This window comes from Ictidomys tridecemlineatus, chromosome 15, assembly GCF_052094955.1.
Source record: "Ictidomys tridecemlineatus isolate mIctTri1 chromosome 15, mIctTri1.hap1, whole genome shotgun sequence".
NCBI classification, from domain to species: domain Eukaryota; kingdom Metazoa; phylum Chordata; class Mammalia; order Rodentia; family Sciuridae; genus Ictidomys; species Ictidomys tridecemlineatus.
The window spans coordinates 5,984,584-6,006,731 of record NC_135491.1 but is presented as its reverse complement, the minus strand read 5'-3'; the positions used below and the strand labels follow the sequence as shown (position 1 = coordinate 6,006,731).

Here is a 22,148-nt window from a genome sequence, read left to right as displayed (position 1 = left end):
TCGCCCTTTAGAGCACGCAAGAGGAATGTGGGGCAGCCTTCCGATGCCTCCCGGAGCCTCCTGGGAGTCCCCGGACTTCTTAAAGCCCCCCTCTTTGCGGTCCCACCTGTCCTCCCTAGGGCCTGGCTAGAGGCGGCTGGGTCAGAGGAGCCGGAAGAGATCCGCAGCCATGCCTGAGGCCAAACCAGGTGGCTACCGGGACCCCTTTCTAAGAGAGGATGGGTCTTCTTTTCTGAATGGGGATTTGGGGCTCCTGTTTTTGTGAGTTGGGGAGAATGGGGTGCTTTCTCTGTGAGGAAATGTTTGTTTTTTGACGTGGGATGGGGGCCCCATATCTGAGTAGGTTGTGTGGAAAGCTGGGGGAGATTCCTTCTTGGGGTAGGTGGAGGTGTTGCATGTCTTTGTAGGATAGGGGGGTCCCCTCCCCCTGCAAAAAAAGAGGGTTTTTTGTAGTGGATTAGGGATCCATTTCAAGTGAATGGGGATCCTCTGATTGCAAATCAGGGTTCCTTTTTCTCAGTGGGGGGAGGGTCTCTGGCATATGGATTGGGGAGTCTGCGTGGTGGTGGGGTACTTTGCATTTGGAGGGGTTATCCTCTAGGCAGGGATTGGGCTTCCTCCCTGGATGAAGACTGAATCTTTTTAGGAGTGATCATGTGTGGGTATAGAGCTTAGAGGTTCCCGTCTGCATGGGACTTGGGACTTTTCTCCAATAAGGAGGAGGAGAGCCCTCTCTCCATGGGAATTGGGGCTGCCCTGTGGAGGAATTGGGGGGTCTTCTTGGAATAGGAACCCAAGATCTTTCTTTTTCTCTTTTGCAGTTCTGGGGATCAAACCTAGGGCCTTGCCTTTCCTGGGCAAGCACAGTGCCACTGAGCCACACCCAGCCCTGGAGCCCATTCTTTATGTACAGTTTGGGAGGTCCCTCTTCCAATGGACTGGAGGGCACTTCTCTGTGGAAGCATGGGCTCCCTCTCTATGAGGAAGTCTGCACAGGAGACAGGCCCTGGGTGGTGGACCTCTTCCTGGCGTGTGGCGTCCCCTGGCATCAGGCCAGCCAGGAGTGGGGTGGGGGTCCAGCCCCTTTCTGCCCCTGCGCCCCCATGGAACCAGCACCCCAGGGGAAGGCTGCTGTGGTCAGCAGGAGGTGTCCAGTTTCTAGCCTAGAGGAAGAGCTAATTATACCCCCAGAAACCAAAAGGTCAGGGCCCAGTGGCCTGGGTAGCTGGGGCACCACCTGCCTGGGGTAGGGGAAACCTGATCTCACAGACTCAGGATTAGATATAAATTTACACCTAGGATGCCCACCCCCCACTTCTGGGTCTGAGGGAGGGGGGCTGGGGCCTGGACCCCTGGGTCTGAGGGAGGAGGCTGGGCCTGGACCCTGGGTCTGAGGGAGGAGGCTGGGCCTGGACCCTGGGTCTGAGGGAGGAGGCTGGGCCTGGACCCTGGGTCTGAGGGAGGAGGCTGGGCCTGGACCCTGGGTCTGAGGGAGGAGGCTGGGGCTGGACCCTGGGTCTGAGGGGGGAGGCTGGGCCTGGACCCTGGGTCTGAGGGAGGAGGCTGGGCCTGGACCCTGGACCCTGGACCCGTGGGTCAGAGGGAGGAGGCTGGGCCTGGACCCTGGGTCTGAGGGTGGAGGGCTGGGGCTGGACCCCTGGGTCTGAGGGAGGAGGGCTGGGCCTGGACCCTGGGTCTCAGAGATGGGGGCTGGAGCATGGACCCCTGGGTCTGAGGGAGGAAGGTGGCCAGCACATGCTCAAGTGTGAACATTTCCTGTCTCAGCAGCCAAAAAGGTCCCAAAAGGCAAAGATGCCCCCAAAGAAGCTCCCCCTAAGGAGGCTCCTGCAGAGCCCCCCAAAGGTGAGAGGGTCTCCCTGGCCTGTCATCCCGTCTCCCTCTCGCACTCCTCTGTGCCCTCTCTCCAGCCTCTTCCTGGTCTTTTTCCTTTGGTCTGTCCCCACACAGCACCAGAGGTGACCAGCCCTCCCTGCTCACAGTCTGCCATGGCTCCCTAGTGCTAGGAGAGCGCCAGCCCCTCAGCCTGGCCTCAGGCTCCCATCAACTGGCTAGTTGGTCACCACGTCCTGCCCAGCTCCGAATGCCCCAGTCCATCTTTAAGCCTCTCCTACCCCAAAGGACCATTTAGTCTACACCCTCTGGTTCACATACGGGGAAGCTAAGACTAAAGGGCTGGGGGAGTCTAGTTAGGTCACACATAGGACACACGGTCTTTCCCAGTTTGAGAAAAGCCACTCTGCCCCCATGCCCTGCTGCTCTACCCTAGCCATTCTCTGATATCCTAATCCTGTCTCCTGAGCAGAAGCCCCACCCGAGGACCAGTCCCCAACTGCTGAGGAGCCCACTGGCATTTTCCTGCAAAAGCCAGACTCTGTATCAGTGGAGACTGGTGAGGGGCCTGAAGGAGGCTGGGCCTGGACCCCTGGGTCTGAGGGAGGAGGCTGGGCCTGGACCCCTGGGTCTGAGGGAGGAGGCTGGGCCTGGACCCCTGGGTCTGAGGGAGGAGGCTGGGCCTGGACCCCTGGGTCTGAGGGAGGAGGCTGGGCCTGGACCCTGGGTCTGAGGGAGGAGGCTGGGCCTGGACCCTGGGTCTGAGGGAGGAGGCGGGGCCTGGACCCTGGGTCTGAGGGAGGAGGCGGGGCCTGGACCCTGGGTCTGAGGGAGGAGGCGGGGCCTGGACCCTGGGTCTGAGGGAGGAGGCTGGGCCTGGGCCCCTGGGTCTGAGGGAGGAGGCTGGGCCTGGGCCCCTGGGTCTGAGGGAGGAGGCTGGGCCTGGGCCCCTGGGTCTGAGGGAGGAGGCGGGGCCTGGGCCCCTGGGTCTGAGGGAGGGGGCTGGGCCTGGACCCTGGGTCTGAGGGAGGGGGCTGGGCCTGGACCCCTGGGTCTGAGGGAGGGGGCTGGGCCTGGACCCCTGGGTCTGAGGGAGGGGGCTGGGCCTGGACCCCTGGGTCTGAGGGAGGGGGCTGGGCCTGGACCCTGGGTCTGAGGGAGGGGGCTGGGCCTGGACCCCTGGGTCTGAGGGAGGGGGCTGGGCCTGGACCCCTGGGTCTGAGGGAGGGGGCTGGGCCTGGGCCCCTGGGTCTGAGGGAGGAGGCGGGGCCTGGGCCCCTGGGTCTGAGGGAGGAGGCTGAGGTCTGGACCCTGGGTCAGAGGGAGGAGGCTGAGGTCTGGACCCTGGGTCTGAGGGAGGAGGCTGAGGTCTGGACCCTGGGTCTGAGGGAGGAGGCTGAGGTCTGGACCCTGGGTCTGAGGGAGGAGGCTGGGCCTGGACCCTGGGTCTGAGGGAGGAGGCACTGGGTCTCTCAAGCTCACAGTCCCCCTCTGAAGAGTTCTGGGGATCCTGATGGCTCTCCCTTCACCCTACCCAGGAAAGGATGCTGTGATCACAGCCAAGGTGAACGGGAAGGAGCTTCCTGCCAAACCGGCCATCAAGTGGTTCAAGGGCAAGTGGCTAGAGCTGGGCAGCAAGAGTGGGGCCCGATTCTCCTTCAAGGAGTCCCACGACTCTGCCAGTAATGTGAGGACTCCACAGTATGGGGGCTGCGCGGGCGGGCTGGGGGCCGAGCAGGCCTATTACCTGAGGCACAGCGGTGGCCTGGAGCCCCCTGGGTGGAGGCTCTGTTGAGCAGTGGGGGGTGTTTGGGGTTGGGTATAGTGCACTTGAGTGTGGTCATTTGGGCCCAGGAGTCAAGATTGTCCAGCCAGGAGAGACTGAGCTGGCCACTGGGTGCTGAGGCCCCTGTGCTAGGCCTTCAAGGCCCCTGGGTGGGGTAGGGGTGAGGACTTGGGCACAGTTCTGAAGTGGGCTTGGGGGAGGTGAGGGGCTGTGGGGTAGTCCATGTATCCACACCCCTGGCCCTGGCCCCCAGGTGTACACTGTGGAGCTGCACATTGGGAAGGTGGTACTGGGGGACCGTGGGGATTACCGCCTTGAGGTCAAAGCCAAGGACATCTGTGACAGCTGTAGCTTCAACATTGATGTGGAGGGTACGCTGGCGGGGGTGTGGTGGGGTAGAGGTTTGTGGGTCTGGGCTTGGGGGTGTAGGGAGATTGTGGAGACGTGGGGAGGCTGGGTGTGTGGATCTGGGAGTAGAGATCCAGGGTTCAGGGTATTCAAAACCGGGGAGACCATCCGCAGGCTAGAGGAGGAGGAGCTATAGGTTCAGGGGCAAAGTGTTCAGGCATGTGAAAGCCTAGGAGGTGAGCAGATTTCAGGCTTGAGCAAGTGGGATCAAGGCTTAGGGGAGGAGGGTGTCCTGGTGTAGAGAACGCGGGGGTGTGGGCTGAGGGCGAGGGTACAGGGGACGAACAGGAGGCTACACATGGGGGCACAGGTATAGAGCTCTGAGGGCATTAGGGAGTCTGAGCTCAGGACGTGGGGGGACTTAGATATGAGGGGTGCAGAGGATGAGGCTGCCCAGGCCCCGGAGGGAGCGGTGCAAGCTGCCGAGGGACAGTTCTAGTGGCCAGGGATGTGAGTGAGTGGGACTGGGAGTGGAGGGGCCAGGCCCAGGCAGGAGGGCGTGCTGGTCCAGCAGGCAGGGGAAAGGGGCCTGTTCTTAGATCAGCTCTCGCCTCCAGCTCACCTTCCCTTTCCCCAATTGTCCCCTCCCAGCACCCCGTCAGGACGCCTCTGGGCAGAGCCTGGAAAGCTTCAAGCGAACGTAAGTGGTTCTGGATTCCGGGGAGAGGGGATCCTCTGGTGCCAAGGATCATGGGTGGTGGGAATGTGGGAGAAGGGAGGATCATGGAAGGCCGGGAGTGGGGACCCCAGGATGAATCTCACTGAGGTTCTTTTCCCCTCTCAATGGCCACAGGGGTGAAGGGAAGCCAGAGGATGCGGGTGAGCTGGATTTCAGCGGCCTGTTGAAGAAGAGGTGAGCCCACTTCACAGAGGGGAGTTGGGAACACAAGGGAGGAGGATGGGGGGCGAAGCTCCACTGCCTGTTACTTCCAAATTCTCCCGGATTCTCTGCTTCTCCCTCCATCATTTTCTCCCTCTGTTCAGTTCCTACCTGCCAACCCATCCAGTCGCCTGTCTATTCACTACCCAGCTACACACCCCTCGCCCCTGCCCACAACCTCACCCAGTCCACCACCTGCCCACCAATTAGCCTACCTACTCCTCTTTAACCCATGACCCCACATCCACTCTCCTGCTCACTCAGGCTCCAGTTCACTTCCATATCCACCCACTCATCCAACCAACCATCTGTGCATCCTCTTGTCTCACCCACCAGTCCATCCGTCTGTCCATCCACCTACCCATCCATCCATCCACCCACCCATTCATCTATCCATCCACCCATCCACTAATTCATCTATTCACCCATCTTCCCGTTTCTCAATACCCCCACTCACATATGCCTTAATCTACCCACCATCTTTCCACCTGTCCATCCACCTAATTGCCATTATGCTCAGCCATCCATGTCAGTCCATCAGTTCATCCTGCACCTCCCTGCTTCATACACTTCTCCACCTGATGAGGTCCCTTCCTGTCCTCCTCTCCACCTCCTGTCCGTCCCTACATCCATCCACCTTCCCACCTTCCCATCCGTCTAGCCATCTGTACCCTCTCTCTCTCCCAACCATATCCAATATCCTGTCTGCCTATCTACTCATCCCCCATCTGTCTCCAGAAATCCTTCTACCAACTGTTCACCTCTCCATTGACACGTTGCATCCCCCACCGGTAGCTCTCTGTTAGATTGAACTGTAGGAAATCAGTGTTCTCTAAGTCAAAAATGACTGAATGATGGCCATGTCATGCTGCCCCGTGTAGTGCTCACCACCTGGTCAACCTCTCCATCCCCCACTCCCCCACCTACCCCATAACCAACCCCATTTACTAATCCACTCACCCGTTTCCCTGGCCAGTCAACCACTGCCTGGGCCACCTCCCATCAACAGATTCACCCAGCTGCCCAACATTTCTGGCTAGCCACCAGCCCATCCCCTCACCCAGCCACCTGCCGCCAACCGCCCGCCTGTCTTTCTGCCTCCCCATCCATTGACGCATCTGTCACTCACCCGTTGCTCCATATTCGTGTGCCCGCTCATCTGTCCTGTGGGGGCAGTGCTGGAAGGGTGGGTGGCTATGTGACCGCCAGGCTGGGGAGTGGGCCCTTCCTCTTGAGGGCAGTGGCATGGGGGCTGTGAGAGCTCTCAGCAGCCTAGGGTTGGCATCTGAGGGGCCATGTGGAGAGGGGAGGAGGCTGGAGGACAGAGGCCTGGGAGGAGGCTGGGATGGGACAGTGGAAGGCCAGAGAGAGAAGGTGACTTGGGTGAGTCCCACAGCAAGCAAGCAGGGGAGACGCTGGCCTTGTCACTCCTGGTGGCTTCGGCCTGCCCCCCGCCCCCAGAGAGGTAGTCGAGGAGGAGAAGAAGAAGAAGAAGAAGGACGATGACGACCTGGGCATCCCCCCGGAGATCTGGGAGCTGCTGAAAGGGGCCAAGAAGAGCGAGTACGAGAAGATCGCCTTCCAGTACGGCATCACCGACCTCCGAGGCATGCTGAAGCGGCTCAAGAAGGCCAAGGTCGAGGTCAAGAAGAGCGCAGGTCAGCACTGAGCGGAGGAGGCCCATCCACAGGGACCCCCGCACCACGGGCACCTGCTGTCTGGACACGGGACCTCTCTTGGAGACCCCGGTCAAGGAGTAGTTGAATCTTGCTCTCAGGGAGGTTCACAGGAGGCCCCTGACCTTGACCTCGGAGAGCCCGTGGCCTGGGGAGGGAAGATGTGGCTTCTCCTGGGTGCCCAGGGTGAAGCCCCTGTGCTTCTCTCCACGTCCAGCCTTCACCAAAAAGCTGGACCCCGCCTACCAGGTGGACAGGGGCAACAAGATCAAGCTGGTGGTGGAGATCAGCGACCCAGACCTTCCCCTCAAGTGGTTCAAGAACGGCCAGGAGATCAAACCAAGCAGCAAGTACGCGTGGGGCTTGCTGCCTGGTTGAAATCCAGTCCAGAGGGGACACCCAGCAATAAGGATGGGTTTCTTTTTTGGCTTTGGTATTTTTTTCTATAATAAATAAGCTCCTCCCCCGCAATACTGGGGCTGTGGAACCTAGGGCCACTCGACCATTGATCTGCAACTCGAGCCATTTTTATTTTTTATTTTGAGACAGAGTCTCCATAAGTTACCCAGGCTAGCCTTGAACTTGTGATCTTGCTGCAGCCTCCCAAGTTGCTTGGATTCCAGGTGTGCAGCACCACACCTGGCTATAATGAGCACTTTTTTTTTTTTTTTTTTTTTTTTGGAGTGGGGTATTGAGGATTTAACCCATGGGCCATTTACCACTAAGCTACATCCCCAGCCTTTTTTATTTCATTTTATTTTTTAAATTTTGAGACAGGGTTTCACTAAGTTGTTTAGGGACTCACTAAGTTTCTGAGGCTGACCTCAAACTTGCAATCCCCCTGCCTCATCCTCCTGGAAGGAGCCCACGTGACTTCCACTCACAATTCCACTGGCTCAGACTTAGTCTTCTGTCCATCCTTGAGCAAAGGAAGCTGGAGAATGTAGTTCTCTAGGTGGGTGACCATGTGCCCCTGCTCAAAGGAAGGGAGGGAGGATGCGAGCGGACTGTTGGTATTTTCACTCTGGTTGTTCACATAATGGAATGGGCTCTCTACCGCTCCCACACACCTTGACTTGGAGAGGGACGTGTGTTCTGAGAATAGTTGGGCAGAGCTGCCCGGGGCAAGGCCTTCCTCTGTGCACGGGTTGAGGTGAGCTTTCTGCGCCAGGTACGTGTTCGAGAACGTGGGTAAGAAGCGAATCCTTACCATCAATAAGTGCACACTGGCCGACGACGCGGCCTACGAGGTGGTGGTCAAGGATGAGAAGTGCTTCACGGAGCTGTTCGTCAAAGGTGAGTGTGGAGAGGGGTGGAGCTCTTTAGGGGGACCCGACACCACTGACCTCCGTACCCCCACCACACAGAGCCTCCAGTCCTGATCGTCACACCCCTGGAGGACCAGCAGGTGTTTGTGGGCGACCGTGTGGAGATGGCGGTCGAGGTGTCGGAAGAGGGTGCCCAGGTCATGTGGTGAGTGGCCTTGACCCCTGAGCTCCAAATAGGTGTCTCAGCCCTGATCCTGATGGGCGCTGGCACCACCAGGGTCGTTCCTGACCTTTACCCAGCCTTTCTCTTCAAATGCTGACCTTTCCTCAGTGCCTCTTTCTGGGACTTCTGACCTTGACCCATCATTTTTAGGGTCTATTCCTTGGTCCCTGTTGTTTTGTTAAATATTTATTCATCCATGTGGTCCATCATCTGTCCTTAGGTCTGGCGATTCATCTACCTTCCCTCCACCCGCCCCATTCATTAATTCATCCATCGGCCCATCCACCTACCTCCTCATCTATTCCAGGAGATCCCCCACCCTCCATCCACTCATCGTCCGGGCATTCCCCTTTCCCTCCACCCATCTCCCATCACCCTGTCACACACTCACCTCCATGGATTCACCCATCATGTCCATCTGAATGGTTCTCTAACCCTCCATCCGCTTATCTACCCTTCTACCCACTTGCCCTCCTTCTGCCCCTTCACTTATCCATCCATATATGGATTCACCCACCCAGCAAATATTTATTAAGCACCTAAAGCAGGTTGTGCTCTTCTACGAAAAACGTATCAGGGCTGGGGTTGTGGCTCAGTGGCAGAGCACTTGCCTAGCACTTGTGAGGCCTTGGGTTTGATCCTCAGCATCACATGAAAATAAGTAAATAAAATAAAGGTGCCCATCTACAACTAAAAAGAATATTTTAAAAAATCAGCCTGGTGTCTACCTCTGTGGCCCTTATAATCTGGAAAATTGGTGGTGTGTGTGTGTGTGTGTGTAAGGAGACAGGCAGGCATTAATCACATTTCAGGCAAATAAATACACAAGTTCTTCTTTGACAGGTGATTGAGAGGAGCAGAGAGACGCTGTAGCGTTTTCAAAGGGGGAAGGGACTCGGGAGTCTGGCAGGCTTCCTGGAGGGGTCCTTCCTGGGTTGCAGTTGAGTGGGATCTGTGTGACACGGTGGCAGGGTGACGTGGGAGGGGCTCCCAGTGGGAGAAGCACCATGAACAGGGGTCAGTGTTGGACATCTCTCTGAGAGCATCAGGTTTCCACTGTGCTCTGACCTCTACCCACGGCCTCTTTCTGTGTCCCTGACCTCTCCCCTGACTTCCCCTGGGACCCTGCCAGCCCTCCAGATGTCTCTACCGTCCCCTGTCTCCCTCCCTCCTGTGACCTTCCCCCAGTCCCTCTGCTCTGGTTCTCCAATCCCCTCCAAGACCAGGCCCAGAGCTGAGCTGGCCCCTTACACCCCCTTTCACGTTCGTCCGCCCAGGATGAAGGACGGCGTGGAGCTGACGCGGGAGGACTCCTTCAAGGCCCGGTACCGCTTCAAGAAGGACGGGAAGCGCCACATCCTCATCTTCTCCGACGTGAGCCTGGAGGATGGGGGCCGCTATCAGGTCATGACCAATGGCGGCCAGTGTGAAGCTGACCTCATTGTGGAAGGTGAGGGCTCGGGCGGTGGGGCCTCTCCTTGCAGCCCCCCATGGCCTGGGCCCCAAATCTGGGAGTTGAACCCGGATCCTCCCACCCTGCCTTCAACCCCAGGCAAATCCTGTTTGTCCCATCTTCAAAGTACATCTTCAGCTGCCCCTTCCTGGCCCGGGCTCCTGTCGCCTCGTGCCTGTTGCAGTCTCCTCACTGGCTGCCAGGCCCATACTCGTCCCCTTACAGTGACCTCTCTACACCGCATACCTTTGAGGCAGCCTCGTTCACCTAAACTGTGGTGAACACTGAGCACCAGGTGTCATCCAGCTCACAGGCACAGTTGGTGACATCCTGGCTGGGATTTTGGTTCACAGTCATGTAAGGTGTCACCGCTGGGGGATGTTGGGAGAAGGGTCCAAAGGACTCTGCATTATTTGTGCGAGTTGCTCGAGTCTGAGTTGCTCGAGTCTGTAAGTCTATACAAATGAATGGCGAAAACAAACCAATAAGCCCAGTTGGTGGTGCATGCCTATGATCCCGGCGACTGTGGAGGCTGAGGCAGGAGGATGGCAAACTCAAGGACAGCCTTGGCAATTTAGACCCTGTCTCAAAATGACAAGTGCAGGGTGTCTCTCAGTGGTAGCATGCTTGCCTGGCATGCGTGAGGCCCTGGGTTCAAGACCAGCACTGCAAACAAACAAAACCCCAACAAACCCTGTCACCTGTGGACCAAGGAGATGACGGAATGTCCCTGCGTTACCATAATAAATGACAACACAGAGCCCATGTGGTGGCATGTACCTGTAACCCCAGGGACTCTGGAGCCTGAGGCAGGAGGGTAGTGAGCTTGGGGGCAGCCTGGGCAATTTAGAGCATCCCCATCTCGGAAAAAAGAAGAAAAGGAAAGAAGAGAGCTGAATTTCCTGGAATGGAAGGATGGATTTCCAAGATCAACTGACAGGTGACAAACAAGTCACCATAAGTATAAAGACAGAGAAAGAAGAGAAGAACCAGCACGCGCCCCGTGCTTCAGGTTCTGCAACTCCGGGTTCCAGCAGCCACGTCCCTCACGTCCCTCTCGGGCCGGCAGCTGAGCTGAGCACACAGACCCTTTCCTTGTCGTTATCCTGTGACCATCTGAAGTGCATACTTGGGTTGTGTCGGGCTGTGCGGGTCGTCCAGAGATGACTGAGAGCACAGGGACCCGAGGTCAGGCACAGACACTGGAACACCTGCCGCTCTGGTATCTGCAGGGAGCCTGGAATCAGGGACAGGGATGTGTTTGCTTTGACAGCTGCAGAGGGGATCAGGATGGCTGGAAGAGCGCCGCTCCCCTGTCTAAACCCTATAATCACTTTGCTCTAAATCGGGCATCTTATTTAATAAGAGACAAGCATTCGAACGAAGTCTCCTCTGGTGGCCCCTGTCCCACTCAGAGACAGAGTCCTTTTATTTTTTTCGGTCCTGGGAGTTGAACTGAACCCAGGGCCTTGAGCCTGCCGGGCAAGCGCTGTGCCACTAAGCCACCCCCACCCCGCCTGGGGCCCCCGCACAGCATTCCCTCTTCCTGGGAGTCTCTTCTGCATCCTCGGTGGATTCTTCCCATGCCACCTTACTCCCTCTCATGGTGGGCCTTGTTCAGCCTCCCCCAGGACAGGACCACCCAGGGCCAGTGGTGGCTTCCGAGTGGTCGGGCTGCCCTGCAGGGCCAGAGCCTCGGGTGCGCAGGAGTCTGCGGGCCATCTGGAGTAGTGACGGGCCGCCTCCCTTTCGCTCAGAGAAACAGCTGGAGGTCCTGCAGGACATCGCGGATCTGACCGTGAAGGCCTCGGAGCAGGCTGTGTTCAAGTGTGAGGTGTCCGATGAGAAGGTGACCGGCAAGTGGTACAAGAACGGGGTGGAGGTGCGGCCCAGCAAGAGGATCACCATCTCCCACGTAGGCAGGTGAGGAGCGCTCTGTGGAGGCTGTGGCCCTCTTCCTGGTTCACAAGAGCCAGGGCTGACTTCCCGTGAGTGTGTGGGTTGGCAGGGGGCCTCCCTCCTGCCTGTGTGGCCGGCAGATGTCCCCTGGTCCTGCCTGGGCTCCGTGAGGACCTCAGCTGGGATGGTTCAGCTGACAGCGCTCTGGTCCATGTGGCCTCCCATCCAGGAGGCGAGTCTTGGCTATTCCGTGGCAGTGGCAGAGGCCACACGAGAGGCAGAGGTCCCCAGAGAGTGGAGAAGTGAAGGTGGGCCCAGTGGCCTGGGCTGGGAACTATCCCAGTGTCACTTGCCCAGACCAGGCTCCAGGGGTGGGAGGAAGACTGCAGCTCGTGGTGGGGACAGGCCTGGCCACAGGGCCATGTGTGGGGGGAGCCTGGGGCTACGGGGCTTCCGGCTAGAACAGCAAGAGGCTGGAGTTCAACAGGTGCACGTCACACCTGAGATCAGCACCTGCCACCTGCAGCATGCAGCCGCGCCCTCCTGGTTTTCTTGGCAATATTCCCGAAGGACGCAGACTTTCTCTGTGTTCTGTGTAAGGAACCAGGAGTGCTAAAGACAGCTGTCCTAACATGTGTAGGGCACTTGCTGTGTGCCAGGCACCTCTCTAGATGCTGTTCAACCCCTACGTACAGTGTTCTCATCACCCCTCTTTATGCATGAAGAAATGGAGGCACAGAGAGATTGAGTAACTTGCCCAATGTCACACAGCTAGTAAGTGGGACTCAAACCCAGGCCATAGCACCCTAAAGCCATGAATAAAAATGATGAGCAAGTAGATTGCACTGAGGAGGGTGTTTCTCACGCTGGCATTGAAGGAAGGAGCGGGGGCAGACCCGCCTTCCCACCCTGCTCCCTCCACCCTTCAGGTTCCACAAGCTGGTGATCGACGATGTCCGTCCTGAGGACGAGGGCGACTACACGTTTGTGCCTGATGGCTACGCTCTGTCCCTCTCGGCCAAGCTCAACTTCCTGGGTAAAGATGCCCCTTCCTAGGCCCCAGAGATACAGAACACACCCTCCCGAACCTGAGGAGCCCAGATGCCTCCCTGTGGGTGAAGTGTCCCTGACGTACAGCGCGTGTCACGGAGCTGGGGGGGATCAGACGGGGTGATGGGAGACAGCACAGTTACACCCAACGGGGAGCGGTGGCACCAGTTCCCAGGGTTTCTGCCACAGAAGGTGGGAGCAGGGTGCTGACAGCTTCGACCTCATCGCTGTCTTTCTGCTCTTCCAGAAATCAAGGTGGAGTACGTCCCCAAGCAAGGTGAGGGCCAGGTCTGCTCTGGGGGGCTGGGAACCCATGCTCAGCCTGAGGGAGGGGGCCACTCTGGGAACCCAGCTTCTCAGCGGCTGCTCTCGTGGGCTGGGGTCTGACCGCCTGTCAAGGTCCCTAGTGTCTTTCTGCACCTCCAGAACCACCCAAGATCCACCTGGACTGCTCGGGGAAGACCTCCGAGAACTCCATTGTGGTCGTGGCTGGGAACAAACTGCGGCTGGATGTGGCCATCACAGGGGAGCCCCCTCCTGTCGCCACCTGGATGAAGGGAGATGACGTAGGTTGGGGCTTCTGCCGCGTTCCTCTCCCTCTTAGCTCTGCTGGGTGAGGCCAGGCAGGTTTCTTGCCCTTTCTGAGCCTCAGTTTTATCCTGTATGAAATAAGGACAAGGATTCCTTCTTCATGGAGTTGTTTTGAAGATTGGAGAATTATATTTGTACACCACCTGGTAGGCGCCTGGCACAGGGTGGGTACTCCTTCCATTATCTACCCAACAGCTAATTAATCAATGGATCAACTGGGTCACCCATCCAGTAACTCATCCAACCATCCATCCTTTCATGCATCAGTTAATTGATTAATTCATCCATCCATCCACTCGTGAAATAATTAATTCGTTTGACCATTTAACCATCTATCAATTCAGTTATCTATGCATTCATCTAGAAACTCATCTGTTTAGCTAGATATGCATCTATCCATCTGTCCATCCATCCATCCATCTTCCCATCCACCATTGTGACCGTGTATGTACCAGACCCCGGGTCGGTTCTGTGCTCGCTTCCCCTTCTGTAAAGTGGACCGACTCGCTTAGTCTGTGTTCACTTGCTCATTCACTCACCAGCATCCTCTGAGGCTTCCTGGGCCAGGCTCTCTGGTAGTGCCGAGGTTGCCACCATGCATCAGACGCAGCCGCCGCCCCCGCGGGCCTTCCCTCTTGGAGAGGCAGATGTGAGCCAAGCAGCAGTGGCCTAGGGTTCTGGGGCTGAGAAAAAGGGAGCGAGCAGGAGTCCAAGGATAGGGAGGGATGCTCACGTTCAGCTGGGGGCTTCCAAGAGGTGACTTCCGGGTGTCTAAGAGGATCTGGCTGCATGCACAGGGAACAGCCTTGCCAGACCTCGGGGACCAGACCGACTGGTGTATTTTAATGAGGGACAGTGTTTGGAGGGTGAGAGGGCCGTAGGGAATGGTGGGCTGTGTGCAGACCTGAAGGGCCCCTGGGCCTCACGCAGGCCTCACGCAGATTGGGCGAGGGGAGCCCCTGCAGGATTCTGAGCACAGGAGAGACGGGGCAGGCCTGGGTGGGGAGCTGACGCAGCAAGGCCTTCTGCTGCCTGTCCAGGTGTTCTCAGCCACCGAGGGCAGGACCCGCATCGAGCAGCGTGTGGACTGCAGCAGCTTCGTCATTGAGAGTGCTGAGCGCGCTGACGAGGGACGCTACACCATCAAAGTCACCAACCCCGCGGGCGAGGATGTGGCCTCCATCTTCTTGCGGGTTGTGGGTGAGCAGAGGGCCAGGGGCCGAGCCAGTGAGGGGCTCCCTGATGTCTGGAAGGGTCACCTGACTCTCTCGTCTCCCAGACGTCCCAGATCCCCCGGAGGCTGTGCGTGTCACATCGGTGGGAGAGGACTGGGCCATCCTGGTCTGGGAGCCACCCAAGTATGATGGGGGACAGCCAGTCACTGGTGAGTGCCTGTGGGCCATCCCCACGACCCTGAGCTGCCTTAGTCTCTGCTGCTCCTCGATGTCCTCATGGGCCTGGGCCTTGGGTCCACCTTTGATGGAAGCCCAGGTCTCTGCCGGTCCAACACTGCTCTTCATCCCCACAACCCGGGACAGGCCTGGGGCTTTCTAGGCACCGACCCCCGATTCATGACCTGTGACCTTCTGGACTCCTGACCCTAGGAGGGGTGGCCTTGGAATGCTTTGTGAGCCAGAGACCAACCCAAGGCCTGTGGCCTGAGGCCTCCATGGGCCATGGGAGCCTTTTGATGGCACCTTCACTGTCCCAGTGGCCTGTGACCCCACGACCTCTCCATGACCCCCACTCCTCTGCTTGGGGAGCCCTCAGGGTACCTCCTGGAGCGGAAGAAGAAGGGCTCTCAGCGCTGGATGAAGCTGAACTTCGAGGTCTTCACGGAGACGACCTACGAGTCCACCAAGATGATCGAGGGCGTCCTCTATGAGATGAGGGTCTTTGCCGTCAACGCCATCGGCGTCTCCCAGCCCAGCATGAACACCAAGCCCTTCATGCCCATTGGTGATGCCTCGGGACCCCTCACTGCCCTGTCCCTCTCGCACCTGCACCCTGACCTCTGACCCTACAGACGGCGGATTTCTGGGCCCTCATTGACCCAACCCATCAACACCCACCCCACCCTCCTCCCCTCCTCTTGATCCCGTTCACTAACCACTGGTCCCCACCACCCTAGACTCGTGCTGATGCCTCAATACCTCGCTGGCCCCTGCCTGCCAGGCGGGCACCAGCCCTGACCTGAGTCGGGCTCCCGGATGACATTCCTTGCTCATGCACTTTCAGCCAGCCCCGCAACCCCCTTCCCAACCAGACTGACTCCACCTCTGACCCCTGCCCCTTTCTGCTGACCCTGACCCTTCATTTACCCCACACCCCTTTCCCTGGCTCCTACAGCCCCCACGAGTGCACCCCAGCACCTGACGGTGGAGGACGTGACAGACACCACCACCACGCTCAAGTGGAGGCCCCCGGACAGGATCGGGGCCGGCGGCATCGACGGGTACCTGGTGGAGTACTGCCTCGAGGGCTGTGAGTGCCCTGGCGGGGTGGTGGCCCACGGGGGCCCCAAAGGGAGCCCTGTCCAGGGAGCTGATAGGGGTTGGGCAGCCAGAGGCGCCTGGGGAGGGAGCCTCTCGCCCCATGTCTGTACTGGCGTGGATTGCAGGAAGGACCGGTCAAGCCAGACCCTCAGGCCAGCTTCTCCTCTCTCCCCGTGCCCTCGCACAGCAGTGGCTCTTCACGTGTCCTTCTGTCCTTCCAGCCATTTATCTACTACACATACCTACATGCTTCCCTCTTTCCTTCCATCCAGCCAGACAGCCATATTTCCTTCTCCCTTTTCCCTTTTTATTTCTCCCTCTCTCTCTTTCCCTCCCTCCCTCCTTTCCATCCTTCCTTCCACTTGCCTAGTCAGTCATCTGTCTATCCTTCTTTCCATTGGAAAATCTTTTGGATCATCCAGCTACTGATCCGTCCATCCATCCACCCATCCATCATCCATCCACCCCCCCAACCACCCATCCATCCACCCCTCAACCACCCATCCATCCACCCACCCATCCATCCACCCCCAACCACCCATCCATCCACCCCCAACCACCCATCAATCCATCCCCCAACCACCCATCCACCCACCCATCCATCCATCCTCCATCCACCCATCCAGCCAGCCAGCCATCCCCCACTCATCCATCCATCATCCACCCACCCACCTATCCATCCTCCATCCATCTCCCACCCACCCATCCACTCATCCACCCATCCACACATCCATCCATCCTCCATCTACCCATCCATCCATCCCCCACTCACCTACCCATCTATCCACTCATCCTCCATCCACCCATCCATCCACCCACCCATCCACCCACCCACCTATACATCATCCATCCAGTAACATTCTCACCCATGTATCTATCCACCCACCCACCCACCCACCCAGCCAGCCAGCCAGCCAGCCTTCCCTTCCCTTTCTTCTTCTACCTGTGTGACTGCCTGCCTGCCTACCTATCTACATATTGTCTCTCCACCTGTCCATCCATCATCCATATTTCCATCCTCCACTTCTCCACTGGCCCCTGAACACTCACTGGACTGTAGCCAGCCCCGGGGCTGCAGATGTGGAACTGTCTCTGATGTGGCCAGTCACTGGGAGGCCTTAAAGCCAGGCAGATATAGCTGCCCTCCTGTCCCTGTGCTTTGTGCCTGTGTGGCCCTGGCCGAGACTTCAGGGTCAGCTCCTCCCTCCTAATATGGCGGAGGGAGAGCCCATCCTGACAGGTACCTTCCCCTGCCAGCCCTCTCCACCCTGTCTGACCTGGCTGATCCCCTGTGCCCAAGCCTGGTGCTCTGGAGCTGGGCCGGGAGGGCTCACACCCCTGGTGGATGCTCTGACCCTCAGTGCCTCACCCACCCAGAGGCGGCGGCAGAGGCGGAAGTCCCGGGAGCCCTAGCCTCGCTGCCTGCTGGGGCACCCCTGGGTGTGGCTGCCCAGCCTTCTCCTGCTGTGCCCTCAGAGTGGCCCCTGAGCAGAGCTCAGCAGTGCCTTGGTTCTGCTGCCCAGGCTGCCTGGTCTGAGCCTCTCTGGGCCTCACTTTCCTTGTCCCTAAAATGGGTCAAAGCAAGGTGGACACACTCACGCATGACTGCCCTGAGGACCCTCACAGGAACGCTGGGCAATACTCAGTATTGGCTGTGCTGGGGCGCAGGTCACCAGAGGGACAGTGAGCAGGAGGCGGGGAGCTTGGAGGCCGGGACTCAGGCACAGGCTGGCACTTCTCTTGCAGCCGAGGAGTGGCTTCCTGCCAACAAGGAGCCCGTGGAGCGCTGTGGCTTCACGGTCAAGGATCTCCCAACCGGAGCCAGGATCCTCTTCCGCGTGGTTGGGGTCAACATTGCAGGTCGCAGTGAGCCGGCCACCCTGGTCCAGCCGGTCACCATCCGGGAGATTGTGGGTGGGTGACCCAGCCCTCCTAGAACCCAAGTCAGTGACATCCCATCTGCCCTGGCTGGGTGGTCACCAGGGCCTCCCCCAGACAATCTCACCCATTCTGTCCTTCAAATAACCCCTCGGCCGTGCGCTGAGCCCCCACCTGGGTCTTACCATCAGAGCAACCCAAGATCCGCCTCCCGCGCCACCTGCGCCAGACGTACATCCGCAAAGTGGGCGAGCACCTCAACCTCGTCATCCCCTTCCAGGTGCCCGGGCTGGGGCGGGACGGGCGGCTGCGGTGGCCCCACGGTGCTGCAGGCCCCTGACCCGCTGGCCCGCTCCCCCAGGGCAAGCCCCGGCCCCAGGTGGTGTGGACCAAGGGCGGAGCCCCCATAGACACCTCGCGCGTGCACGTGCGGACCAGCGACTTGGACACGGTGTTCTTCGTGCGCCAGGCGGCCCGCTCCGACTCCGGGGAGTACGAGTTGACCGTGCAGATTGAGAACATGAAGGACACTGCCACCATCCGCATCCGGGTCGTGGGTGCGCAGCGGGGGGGGGGGGGGGGGGGAGGGGCGGAGGGGGCGTGATCCAGGAGAGGAAGGGCGGAGGGGGCAGGAGGGGAGGCGTGAGGGGCGGAGGACGGGTGGGAGCGGGTGAGAGGGAGGAGGTTTGGGGCACCAGGATGGGTGGGCGTCTAAGGGGAGAGGACTGAGGGGCCGTGTGGACAGCGGCCACGGGGCCTCCTTCCAGAGAAAGCAGGGCCCCCGGAGAACGTGCAGGTGAAGGAGGTGTGGGGCACCAACGCGCTGGTGGAGTGGCAGCCCCCCAAGGACAACGGGAACAGCGAGATCACCAGCTACTTCGTCCAGAAAGCAGACAAGAAAACCATGGTGAGAGGACGCAGGGCGGCGAGAGCCGAGCCCAGGGCCCATTCACCAGGGAAGGAGGCGAGAGTGGGGGGGTGGGCAGGGGCTGGGGGGCCCCTCGAGGCTGAGGCTTGATGCAGCTCTTTTTGGGTTGAGATAGACTTCACAGAACACAATTAGGCAGTAACCATTTTACTGACTGGTCCTTTGTGGTGCTGAGGATGGAACCCAGAGACCCCCACCCCTGCCAGGCAAGTGCTGTTCCACCAAGCCATACCCCAGGCCCCAGAGTTCCAGGAGCCCTGGGGGCTTCTAGCACATTTCCAAGGCCTGCAGCCACCACCTCCATCTAGTGTGAAGGCATCTCATGACTCCAAAAGGAGACCCGTCCCCATTGGCAGCCCCCACTTCACCCACCAGTCCCCAGAGGCTGCCCACGTGCTCTCTATGGACTCATCATCTGCTCTGGACATTTCACACGAGTGGAATCAGCTTGGGACTTCAGTAGTCTGGGTTCTTCACTGAGCACAGTGTCTTCAGAGTTCACCCTGGTGGCCCTCGTCACTGCTTCTCTCCTTTTTAGGGCTGAATAATATTCTGTTATAGAAGGGATGTCATTTTGCTAATGTCTCCCTTGAAGGCCATGGTGAATAGCGCTGTTGTCAATGACAGGTCTTCTCAACCCTCCCTGACCCTCCTGTGTCTGTGTCCACTTGTGTATGTTCCCATGTCCCCTGTCCCCACACTAGGAGTGGTTCAACATCTATGAGCACAACCGCCACACCAGCTGCACTGTGTCTGACCTCATCGTGGGCAACGAGTACTACTTCCGCGTTTTCAGTGAGAACATCTGTGGCCTCAGTGACTCACCTGGGGTCTCTAAGAACACGGCCTGCATCCTCAAGACAGGTGCTGCCACCCTCTCATGGGGCCCCGTTGCCCCTGGGGCTCTGAGGGAGGGCACCTGGCCACAAGGTGGAGATGGCCAAGTCTGTTCCCTGGCGGGGCTGGGACCGTCTGGACGGGCCATCTTACTGGCATCTCTCTCACCAGGAATCACCTTCAAACCCTTCGAGTACAAGGAACATGACTTCCGGACGCCTCCCATGTTCCTCACACCTCTAATCGACCGGGTGGTTGTGGCTGGATACTCCGCGGCTCTCAACTGTGCTGTCAGAGGCCACCCGAAGGTGGGGGCAGGCTGGCCTGCAGGTGCCCCTGTGTGGGCCTCGTGGGGACTCTCCCACAGCCCAGGCCCATCCACAGCTCTTCCTGTGGGAATCACTCCCTGTGACCCACTTCCTGTTCCCCTCCTCTGGCCAGAGCCCAAGGCAGACAGTCATCTCCCTGCCTCTTCTCTGCCGTGTGACCTCCAGGGGGCAGCTTGTCTGGCAGCCTGAGGAGAGGCCACTTGGTCTCTTGTCCTGCTCAAGGACACACATGGGTGCCTTGGACACAGAAACCTGGTGGGGGGTCTAAATCTGCAAGGAACCCCCGGGGCTTCCCGCTGCTCTCTGGGAAATACGGACCCCTGCAGCCCTGAGCTCCAGGAGGCCGTGCAGACCCGGGGCTGGCCGACTCCAGCTCAGGGGCCAAGGCTGACTGCTGCCTGTTTCTCCCATTAAGTTTTATCGGCCGTGGGCCACATACATCCGTTTGTATTCTGCAGCACAGCAGCAGAGCTGAGCAGTGGTGACAGAGACCTGGGGGCACAAAGCCTGACATAGTTGTGATCTGGCCCTTCACAAGGAGACATTCGTCAGCCCCCCTCCAGTCACTCCCTCCGTCGTCCCCTCCCCTGCTCCCACACCCACGGCTCAGCCCTTTCCGCCAGAAGCTGACACGATGCCTCCATTTGCTCCATTTGGTCTTTCGAGGCTTTTTATGTGCTAGACAAATAGGACAAGAAGTTCCTGTCCAAGAAGTTTGGGATCAACAATCAACTGAGGGTTGATCCAAAATCACCCAAATAATATAAAACTACAAAGGGTGACAAGAAATGCAGGCAGTTCTGAGAGAGTAGTGTCCCTGTCCGGCAGGGGTCAGGAAGTGACACGAGCTATGGAGTGAAGGACAAGCAGGTGCTAACCAGAGAGGAGAGGAGGAGGGGCAGTATTGAAGAGGGAATGTCAGTGCGGAGGCCCAGCGGAGCGCATCTGGTCATTTCAGGAACAGCACCAGCCAGTGCCTGGAGGGTGGGGGCAGAGAGTAATGGGGTCAGGTCACGTCAGCCTGTGGGCTGCTATGCTGAGCAGTGGGAAGCCCTCACCACTACCTGTGCAGTGGGGTACAGAAAAGGAGACTGAGGGTCAGAGAATGGAAGTTCAAGGAAACTGGCAAGGAGGTGGCCCAGCAGGATTAGAAACCAAACCCGCCTCCTGAGCCCGCCTGCCATGGCCCAGGGCACGCCCTGAGTTGACCTCTTCTCCCTCCTTGGCAGCCCAAGGTGGTCTGGATGAAGAACAAGATGGAAATCAGGGAAGACCCCAAGTTCCTGATGACCAACCACCAGGGGGTCCTGACGCTGAACATCCGCCGCCCTTCGCCCTTTGACGCGGGGACTTACTCCTGCCGGGCCTTCAATGAGCTGGGGGAGGCACTGGCCGAGTGCAAGCTGGATGTCCGAGGTGAGGAGGGGTCCCCACCCCGGCCGACCCCACCTGACTGGGGCTCTATGCCAAGTGATGCTAGACCCGAGCCGGCCTGGGCCCGGGGAGGCCCTGGGCGCAGGGCTGGGCCCGGCAGCAAGGGGCAGTGCAGGCAGGGAGGGGCGCCTGCGCACCTGGCCAGAGCTCAGTGAGGTTTCTCCAAAGAGGGGGAGGACAGAGGCGGAGAGGAAGGAGGGCCCAGCGAGTGTCCCCAAGGCCTCCGGCAGGCCTGGGCCTATGTGGGGAGAGGCGCTGGGGGCTGAGCGGATGGGATGGCCGTGGAGCCCGTAAGATGCCCCCTCGAGGGACTCAGTACACACAGTGCCTCTTCAACACTCTTCCAACCTCCCCCGCCTGGGGCCTGGAGCCAGTCAGGGCCAGTGCAGAGGACACTACCAGGTCCCCCAGGGCTGTACTCAGTGGTGACCATCCAACAGAGAAGACTCTCACTGCAGCCCTCAGCAGGGGCTCAGAGGGACTTCTCTACACCCAGGCAGCTGCAGTTCCAGGCTGTTGCTCTTCTGGGGTCCCCAACATCCAACATTTTTCTGTCCCTTCTAACCAACTGAATCTTTTTAAAAATGGCCTGAGCTCAGGAGTCCTGTAGCTGTCTGTAGCAGAGCAGCCTACTCTGGGGTGGAAATGAGGGACAGTCGCTGGACGGGAACATGTCATGTGGCCACAGCTGGCAAAGGCACCTGGAGATCTAGGCACCTCTCTCATTGTCCCCACAGTTCCGCAGTGAAACCGTCTCCAACTTGTGGAGGTGACAGCCTGACTGCAGCCCGAGCGCTCTGCCTGTGTCCCCTCCTCTACTTACCTCACACAACAAGACAGTGTTGCTTGGACTCTCACGTGTCTTTCCTTGAATCTGCTCCCCTGCCCCCTCCTGTCCCCTAGCTCTCTGGGTGGGTAATGTTGGACTAGCGGCCACCACCATGGGGCTGTCACAGTGAACCATGCCAGCACTGGGGCTGCCGTCTTGCAGCAGGGACTTTAGGGGGCAACCAGAGGCCATGGCTTGTGGTTGGAGCTGTAGAGGTGCAGCCCGTATGCAGGAGCCTGGGCCCAGCTACCAAGAGCCGAGGGAGGCAGGCTGGGCGCAGCTGCAGCTGCAGTAATCGGAAATGAGCCACATCCAGGAGCCACGTGGCAGTGG

General features: G+C 59.0%; 1 protein-coding gene and 1 long non-coding RNA gene across 3 annotated transcripts; one reads left to right on the top strand and one right to left on the bottom strand.

The window, feature by feature from the left end:
- The first annotated feature begins 6 nt into the window (after nucleotides 1-6).
- Mybpc2 (myosin binding protein C2) lies at nucleotides 7-21,837 on the top strand. 2 transcript variants are annotated; one of them, XM_078031547.1, is made up of 28 exons: nucleotides 7-188; nucleotides 1,786-1,863; nucleotides 2,324-2,410; nucleotides 3,390-3,538; nucleotides 3,891-4,008; nucleotides 4,637-4,685; nucleotides 4,839-4,898; nucleotides 6,387-6,583; nucleotides 6,819-6,951; nucleotides 7,773-7,897; nucleotides 7,969-8,074; nucleotides 9,370-9,542; nucleotides 11,303-11,468; nucleotides 12,374-12,480; nucleotides 12,742-12,771; nucleotides 12,921-13,060; nucleotides 14,126-14,285; nucleotides 14,365-14,469; nucleotides 14,856-15,044; nucleotides 15,435-15,569; nucleotides 17,327-17,494; nucleotides 17,650-17,738; nucleotides 17,820-18,015; nucleotides 18,226-18,365; nucleotides 19,091-19,250; nucleotides 19,395-19,531; nucleotides 20,782-20,968; nucleotides 21,724-21,837. In XM_078031547.1, exons 1-28 carry the CDS (start codon nucleotides 170-172, stop codon nucleotides 21,732-21,734), a joined length of 3,414 nt encoding a protein of 1,137 aa, XP_077887673.1. In that variant the 5' UTR covers nucleotides 7-169; the 3' UTR covers nucleotides 21,735-21,837. The 2 variants fall into 2 exon arrangements, with proteins under 2 accessions (XP_077887673.1, XP_077887672.1); XM_078031546.1 differs by lacking the exons at nucleotides 20,782-20,968; nucleotides 21,724-21,837 and having other exon boundaries at nucleotides 19,395-20,770.
- LOC144370709 (uncharacterized) lies at nucleotides 10,932-14,132 on the bottom strand. Its single transcript, XR_013430622.1, has 2 exons — nucleotides 13,625-14,132; nucleotides 10,932-13,153 (listed from the first exon to the last, which is right to left on the bottom strand). It is a non-coding gene; the product is annotated as an uncharacterized LOC144370709 (long non-coding RNA).
- Nucleotides 21,838-22,148: the final 311 nt, after the last annotated feature.

Bases quoted from the DNA above. Each gene is read 5' to 3' on its own strand.
- Mybpc2 (XM_078031546.1), top strand. The intron at 4,009-4,636 runs GTACGCTGGCGG...GTCCCCTCCCAG, and splicing joins CTTCAACATTGATGTGGAGG to CACCCCGTCAGGACGCCTCT. The intron at 4,899-6,386 runs GTGAGCCCACTT...CCCCGCCCCCAG, and splicing joins AGCGGCCTGTTGAAGAAGAG to AGAGGTAGTCGAGGAGGAGA.